The sequence below is a fragment of the Propithecus coquereli genome, unplaced genomic scaffold (genome assembly GCF_000956105.1).
Source record: "Propithecus coquereli isolate 6110/MARCELLA unplaced genomic scaffold, Pcoq_1.0 Scaffold49, whole genome shotgun sequence".
Classification (NCBI taxonomy): domain Eukaryota; kingdom Metazoa; phylum Chordata; class Mammalia; order Primates; family Indriidae; genus Propithecus; species Propithecus coquereli.
The window spans coordinates 7,623,778-7,632,409 of record NW_012150729.1 but is presented as its reverse complement, the minus strand read 5'-3'; the positions used below and the strand labels follow the sequence as shown (position 1 = coordinate 7,632,409).

At 36.4% G+C, this 8,632-nt stretch overlaps 1 protein-coding gene across 1 annotated transcript in view; it reads left to right on the top strand.

Moving 5' to 3' along the window:
• Positions 1-7,335, top strand: part of SCN1A (sodium channel, voltage gated, type I alpha subunit) — a 179,325-nt gene extending 171,990 nt beyond the window's left edge. The window contains 3 exon segments of the mRNA XM_012655823.1: positions 209-313; positions 2,270-2,540; positions 4,100-7,335. Coding sequence (XP_012511277.1) covers positions 209-313; positions 2,270-2,540; positions 4,100-5,277 — 1,554 coding nt within the window. The 3' untranslated portion in view covers positions 5,278-7,335.
• Positions 7,336-8,632: the final 1,297 nt, after the last annotated feature.

Here is an 8,632-nt window from a genome sequence, read left to right as displayed (position 1 = left end):
AATTTTGAATGATTGTAAGAATTAAATAAGATTATGGTACCTAAAAAGGACTTTAATTTTTTCAAATTTAAAATCCCAGGTATAATTATGCTAATTGGTTGAATTTTACATTTCTTTTTTTAACCATCCCTTTCTATTTTAAGTTTAACATTGAACAATTATGTCAAAGGGACACAGTTTTAACCAGTTTGATTTTTCTTTTCTATACTTTGGAGGTCAAGACATCTTTATGACAGAAGAACAGAAGAAATACTATAATGCGATGAAAAAATTAGGATCAAAAAAGCCACAAAAGCCAATACCTCGACCAGGAGTAAGAAATACCAAATAATATGGGAGAAAATATACAAAACCAAAAACTTGCGTGGGTTTTCTTACTGAAGAGAAAGTAACTAACATTTCCAGTAGCAAAAATTTCTTCCACTTTTAGAGTGTTATTTACCTTTTACAGTAATGAAAATTTTAAAAAGAACAAAAAGAAACAGAAAATGCACCGGTGTCTTCAAGGGATTTGGAACTAGATGACTAGAATCCAAACTAATTGGCCAAAGGATACAAAAGCAATATGACATGCACAAGAGAGAGTTGATCGTATGACTCAAGAATGGTTCCCAAGTAATATCAGGGAAAGGAATAGACCTTTAGATGGGGCTAAAATATATTCAGTTTTCTACTCAATTAATAAATTGATGAAGTGTTGAGTGAAATAACACCTTACTTCTATTTCATTTTTTACTAGAGGTACTGAGTGTTTGGAGGAGGAAAGATTTCCAGCATTTACTATTTATATATACGGCTATAAAGTTTGAAGTTACTAATGTCTATAGTAGTCAGGGTCAATAATTACAATTCATGATGATAAATGACAATTCTCATGATGAACTAAATTACCTTCTGTGAAAATGGGAAGGTATTATTCCATACTGTGATGATTTTTATGATAATGATCTGTGAGGTTAAAATAATTCCTAGAGTTCATCAAGGAACAAAGCACTAGTGAACATTCATATGCCCCCCAGTGCTGGCTAAATATTGCCCTTCAGTGAATGATAAGAAATATAGACTTTCCTGTGTTAAAACTTAGTACTGCAAATAGAAATGAACCAACTGTTCGTAGGAAAAATATAAGACAGAAATATCCTCAGAATTCCTCACTGGCCCAAAAAAATAATCCTGCAGATGGCCTGCAGTGACTGACAGTGGCAGAACTGGGGAACAGAATCACAGATCAGTGACAACGGACATGAATTTGTTGGTATCAAAACATAAGGAATGTCATCCTGGGCTGATTATCCTTGTGGAGTTTCAGCATTCTTTGTCTAACCATGTCAGCAAAGGCTATTTTTGTGGAAGAACACCAATAGTGCCAAACATTTAAATGCATAATGTTGTTCTCATTCATATGTGGGAGCTAAATATTAAAATAATTGATCTTATGGAGACAGGGGGTAGAATGATGGTTACCAGAGGCTGGGAAGGGTAGCAGGAAGGGAAGGATGAAGTGAGGATGGTTAACAGGTACAAAAATATAGTTAGAATGAACAATATTGGATAGCACAACAAACTGACTGTAATCCACAATAAGTTAGGGTATACTTTAAAATAACTAAAAGAGTGGAATCAGAATGTTCCTAACACAAAGAAATATTTTAATAATAAGTACCTGAGGCGATGGATAACCCAATTATCCTGATTTGATTAATTCACAATGTATGTCTGTATCAAAACATCACATGTACCCTATAAATATATATAACTATTATGTACTCATAATAAATAAAAAATTAAATAAATAAATGCATAATGTTAAAGGATGTGTCCTAGAAATCCCAAATTCCCTTAACAGTTATTGGAAAATAAAACAAATGATATGTTAACAGATACTATATTTTTAAATGGCTACATAGTCCAAATGATCATGAGAAAGCCTAGTCAAACAAAATCAAACAGGTTTCTTAACTTCTCATAATTTTAAAATGTTGATGTGTACTGTTTATCTATGAGAGAAGTATAATGTATGCAGTGTTTTTTAAATCAGAAACCCTCTTTGGACAAGGGATTGTTATGCCGAGAATACACATTGGTAAATAGCGATATAGATGCCTGAATTTTAAAAATTAATGTGCTATAAACCATTTTCACAAAAGTCAGGGCCAATGGCTACTATGTATGAAACTAGAAAGTCAATTAATGCAGGAAGTCCTTATGTAGGTGCTAATGTGCATGAGAAAACTCCGTTGTTGCTAAAAGCATTTCTGTTTCTTTGCAGAACAAATTTCAAGGAATGGTCTTCGATTTTGTAACCAGACAAGTTTTTGACATAAGCATCATGATTCTCATCTGTCTTAACATGGTCACAATGATGGTGGAAACAGATGACCAGAGTGAACACGTGACTAGCATTTTGTCACGCATCAATCTGGTGTTCATTGTGCTGTTCACCGGAGAGTGTGTGCTGAAGCTCATCTCCCTCCGCCATTATTATTTTACCATTGGCTGGAATATTTTTGATTTTGTGGTTGTCATTCTCTCCATTGTAGGTAAGAAATATTTAAAGTCTCTTAAATTCAGCTCAATAAACATGAAAAGTTGGAAGAATCAAGTTTAGATTAGAAGTCATGTCAGCATTCAGAGTAAACCACTGTGAATATTTTGATGCGTTTATCCAGGTGTGTTTGTTTTTCTTATAAAATGAAGCTTCTACTATATATCAGTATTGTATCCTATTCTGTCCAGTTTAGACACTAAGTATCTTATGTAGTGAAACCTCATTTGTTTGAACTAGAACTGTGCTATTAACTAAGATAAAAATGTGTTCGATATGTTGAGATTGAAGAACCCATACAATATCTAGATTTTTATGTTAAGAAGAAGGTTAGAAATTTAGTCTGGTGCTCAAGAAAGATACTGCATTAGAGACATAGACATGGAGTCACCAGCATGTAGATAGTAGCAGAAGCTGGTTACAAGGCAAGGAAAGGCATAGAGTAAAAAGAGAATAAACACAAGGACTAAACATTAACAAATGCTCATTTGCATTTGCTGCAACTAAAGATGCAACTAAAGCTCCAGTGAAGTTGGAGAGGCTTGGGAAGAAGTATCTGTCTGCAAGGCCCGAAGTATTCATTCTTTCATAAATAAGATGATGTCACTGGGCCAATATTTTACCATCCAAAATGGGGCACCTCTGTTGGGCAAATGTTCATGCCATTCCTCCCAGAAGAAATTGACCTCATAGCCAACTCATATGTTGTATGTAACCTTTGATCCCTACACTAATTCTTGGTTATAATCAGAGTGGCTAAGGTAGCTGTATTCACATATTTCTGCCTCTATCTCTATCTCTTACACACACACACACACACACACACACACACACACACGTGCACGCTTAATACTTTCAGAATGAGACATTTTAAGTTGAAGTTTCTTGAGCTCCTCCTTTTTTATAATTTATAAAAGTACAGTTTTCATTTAAAAGGCAAATGGAGAAGCTTAAAAGAAGGGAATTGAGATTCCAATGTCAGACACAAGAGACCAAAAAGAACATCAACCTGGGATCCTTTTAGAAATTCACCAGAACGTGCATAAATAAGTATATAAGAATATTATAGTAAAAGCGTAAGGAAGCATCAAGTTCATGGATAGATGAAAATAGCATCAAAAACTGCAAACACTTTTTGATGGCTAAGGAGTAAAAAGAGAGTTTAGAATTTGGTAATTTCAGAAAAAGTAATTTGTATTCATATAAATTTATACTGTTGGGTCACTGCTGTTCAGCCAGACTTGTGCATTTTTAACCTACATTTTTAAAAATTCTGACTTGGGTTTTATGTAAACTAAAAATGGTTCATAAACGTCCCTTAAAGACAAAAAAATACTATAATCCTTATAGTCGAATGCATTACTAAATGTAAAATTAAAGTTTATTTGTAATATATATTACATACAATTATATATATTATATGTTTGTCATAGTTAAGATTATGTTACTGAATTTCAGTACTCAGAATTTTACCTTGGAGCTTTTGAAGAAATGTAAGTATTATTCTAATGAACAATTTCTTCACTGATTGGTATTCTTATTGTTTATTGATAGGTATGTTTCTGGCTGAGCTGATAGAAAAATATTTTGTGTCCCCGACCCTGTTCCGTGTGATCCGTCTTGCCAGGATTGGCCGAATCCTACGTCTGATCAAAGGAGCGAAGGGGATCCGCACGCTGCTCTTTGCTCTGATGATGTCCCTTCCTGCGTTGTTTAACATCGGCCTCCTGCTCTTCCTGGTCATGTTCATCTATGCCATCTTTGGGATGTCCAACTTTGCCTATGTTAAGAGAGAGGTTGGAATTGATGACATGTTCAACTTTGAGACCTTTGGCAACAGCATGATCTGCCTGTTCCAAATTACCACCTCTGCTGGCTGGGATGGATTGCTGGCACCTATTCTTAATAGTGGGCCTCCCGACTGTGACCCTGATGCAGTTCACCCTGGAAGCTCAGTCAAGGGAGACTGTGGGAACCCATCTGTCGGGATTTTCTTTTTTGTCAGTTACATCATCATATCCTTTCTGGTTGTGGTGAACATGTACATTGCCGTCATCCTGGAAAACTTCAGTGTTGCTACTGAAGAAAGTGCAGAGCCCCTGAGTGAGGATGACTTTGAGATGTTCTACGAGGTTTGGGAGAAGTTTGATCCCGATGCGACCCAGTTCATGGAATTTGAAAAACTATCTCAGTTTGCAGCTGCTCTTGAACCTCCTCTTAATTTGCCACAACCAAACAAACTCCAGCTCATTGCCATGGATTTGCCTATGGTGAGTGGTGACCGAATCCACTGTCTTGACATCTTATTTGCTTTTACGAAGCGGGTTCTGGGAGAGAGTGGAGAGATGGATGCTCTCCGAATACAGATGGAAGAGCGATTCATGGCTTCCAACCCTTCCAAGGTCTCCTATCAGCCAATCACTACGACTTTAAAACGAAAGCAAGAGGAAGTATCTGCTGTTATTATTCAGCGTGCTTACAGGCGCCACCTTTTAAAGCGAACTGTAAAACAAGCTTCCTTTACATATAATAAAAACAAAATCAAAGGTGGGGCTAATCTTCTTGTAAAAGAAGACATGATAATTGACAGAATAAATGAAAACTCTATTACAGAAAAAACTGATCTGACCATGTCCACTGCAGTTTGTCCACCTTCCTATGATCGGGTGACAAAGCCAATTGTGGAAAAACATGAGCAAGAAGGCAAAGATGAAAAAGCCAAAGGGAAATAAACAAAAACACATAAAAATAATTGGGTGACAAATTGTTTACAGCCCATGAAGGTGATGTATTTTTGTCAACAGGACTCCTTTAGGAGGTCAATGCCAAACTGACTGTTTTTACACAAATCTATTTAAGGTCAGTGCCTACAATAAGACAGTGATCCCTTGTCAGCAAACTGACTCTGTGTAAAGAGGAGACGACCTTGACAGGAGGTTACTGTTCTCACTACCAGCTGACACTGCTGAAGACAAGAGACAAAATGGCTATTCAGATTGTAGGGACCAGTTTAAAAGGGTGCAGACTTATAATTTGGGGGTTGTTTAACATGAAACACTTTAGTGTAGTAATTGTATCCACTGTTTGCATTTCAACTGCCACATTTGTCACATTTTTACAAAATCTGTTAGTGGATTCTTCTTTTTTTTAATCCATATGTTTATTATATGTGACTATTTTTGTAAATGGGGTTTCTGTTGGGAAATAGACTAAAGGACCTCATTAACAGGTATGCCACCTGGGTGGTAACCACACAGCCCTCCCATCTACACAAAGACACGGTTTGCATGAGGGCATGCTGCACTTAGAGATCATGCATGAGAAAAAGTCACGAGAAAAACAACGAGTTCTTAAATTCCATCCATATTTCTGGGAGGGATGACTGGGCGATAAGTGGAGGTGCTTTGTTGATCCTGTTTTGTCAAATCCAGCCCCTAGACCAAGTAGATTGCATTTGGGTAGGCCATTAAATCTTAGCCGGTGCAAACTTCATTTAAATGTCTGGAGTCATCAAGATTACGTTTCTGTCTATCATATTAAAAAAACTGAAATAATGAATATTGCCCTCTAACCTCCACCCCCAGAAGACTGAATTGACCAAAATAACCCTTTATAAATTTCTGCTTAATCCTGTACTTTGTTTAGCCATCTTCAGCTCTCAGCAAGGTTGATACTGTATATGTTAATGAAATGCTATTTATTATGTAAATAGTCATTTTGCCCTGTGGTGCACGTTTGAGCAAAAAAATAATGACCTAAGCACAGTATTTATTGCATCAAATATGTACCACAAGCAATGTAGAGTGCAAGCTTTACACAGGTAATATAATGTATTCTGTATCATTATAGATAGTTTGGATGCTCTCAATGCATGTTTATATTACCATGCTGCTGTATCTGGTTTCTCTCATTGCTCAGAATCTCACTTATGAGAAACCATATGTCAGTGGTAAAGTCAAGGAAATCGATCAACAGATCTCATTTCTTTAAGTCATTAAGCAATAGTTTGCAGCACTTTAACAACTTTTTGGTTATTTTTAAATGTTAAGTGGATAACATATGGTGTATAGCCAGACTGTACAGACATGTTTAAAAAAAAAACAAAACACTGCTTAACCTGTTAAAAATGTGTTTAGAATTTTATAAGCAAATATAAATACTGTAAAAAGTCATTTTATTTTATTTTTCAGCATTATGTACATAAATATGAAGAGGAAATTATCTTCAGGTTGATATCACAATCACTTTTCTTACTTTATGTCCATAGTACTTTTTCATGGAAGAAATTTGCTAAATAAGAAATGAAAACAAGACTGGATAGTTGTAGAATTCTGCTTTTTTATTACATTTGCTAATTTTAGATTATTTCATAATTTTAAGGGGCAAAATCGGTTCACGACACATCTAAATTATGCTTTGCAATTGGAAAGGGTATCAAATTTTATTTGCATTTCTGGTAGTGTCTGCATTTTTAGTTTTGATCTTTTCTTCTAACCTCTGTTTATGTTTCCATTTCTTTGGAGTCATGCTGCTCTAGATTGTTCAAAATATAATGTGGGCTTCACAGTTTTTTTTCCACAAGAACAGAGAGTAGTGAACTTACATAGTCAATTACATCAGGACATTTTGTGTTTCTTACAGAAGCAAACCATAGGCTCCTCTTTTTCTTAAAACTACTTAGATAAACTGTATTCGTGAACTGCATGCTGGAAAATGCTACTATTACCCTAAATGATGCTAAACAACATTAAAAATGTGCAAAACTAATAAAGTTTACAGTTTTTATTTTATTGTTTGCCCAGTTACATTTTGTTAACAGTGTATTATAACAAGATAGAGATATTTTTATTTATTTTATAAATTGGGGAAAATGGGGAGATAAACACACACACAGATGCACACGTGCACACACACACACACACACACACACACACACATACACACACATGGACTTACTTACCTGGTTGACAAGAAAACCTGTGGTAGAAATGTCACTAGGAGAAATGACCTCTCAGGGTGGCTATGAGCATCAGGTGTGTTCTCTGTTAGGAGAAAGAACTGGTGCCAGAACATAAGGTGGCGCCTCTAGGAGAAAGAGAAGTGTAGGAACCAGAGCAATGGTGATGACCACTTAAGCTAGGAAAAGAAGTCCTTAAATCATCATTAACAAATTTCAAGTTGCCATGTGTGAGAGAGTACTTTGCTTCTGCAGAACGACTCTCCATGCTTCTCTACTCTGCTGTGTGTCCCAGGACAGTAACTTCTGCATTGCATCAATGGGCTCCCCAACCCTTTATCTCCCAGTTGGTTTGGCCAACTGGGGAAGCACTAGCAGGAAAGCACCAGAGGGAGAACAGTGGACTAGCAATATTTACTCTCCAGTTCCTTCTTTGCTGGGCTGCCCTGAGTTGGCAGTGGCTGCATCCCTTCCCTGAAAGTCTTGCTTCGGGCAGACTGCCCCCTCCTACAACTACAGCTACTTTATCTGGGGTCTGGTAATCACTCCTCCCCTTGCTCTTTTAGGCCTGTTGCTGGACTAGAAGTGCTTCCCTATATGTAGCTTTCATCTAACCTGCTGACACCTTTGTAAATTGCTCCTTCAGGGAAACCTTCTCTATGCCTTATTTCAGCATGCCATCTGTTTCCTGCCTTACTGATACAAAGTTAAATAGCTCTTCAAAGTCAGCAGTAGGCAAAGATTTGCCTTGTATCAGTTTGAGGGCTTAACCTAACTGGCTTTGGCAGATAGGAAAATAGTAACTGAGAAACCACAAAGAAGACCAGTGCAGAATTCACTGAATTCTTGGAAAGGTTAATGGGTGGTTCACATAATAAAATTAACAGTCTAAATAAATTTATCTAAATTTCTGAGGAAAGAGAAGACTTCACTAGTCATCAGATGACGTCAGAAGGGGGAACATGGCCTTGACTATAAAAGGAACAATAATGTATAGTGCTTTTCCCATCCTTATACAATTCACTGACCTCATCTCTGCATAACATCATCATTCTAAAACAACGCGACAATTAATTCTGTTATATTAGTGGCTGAAAAACATTTCCTATTTCTGACCAAAGTAAGTAATA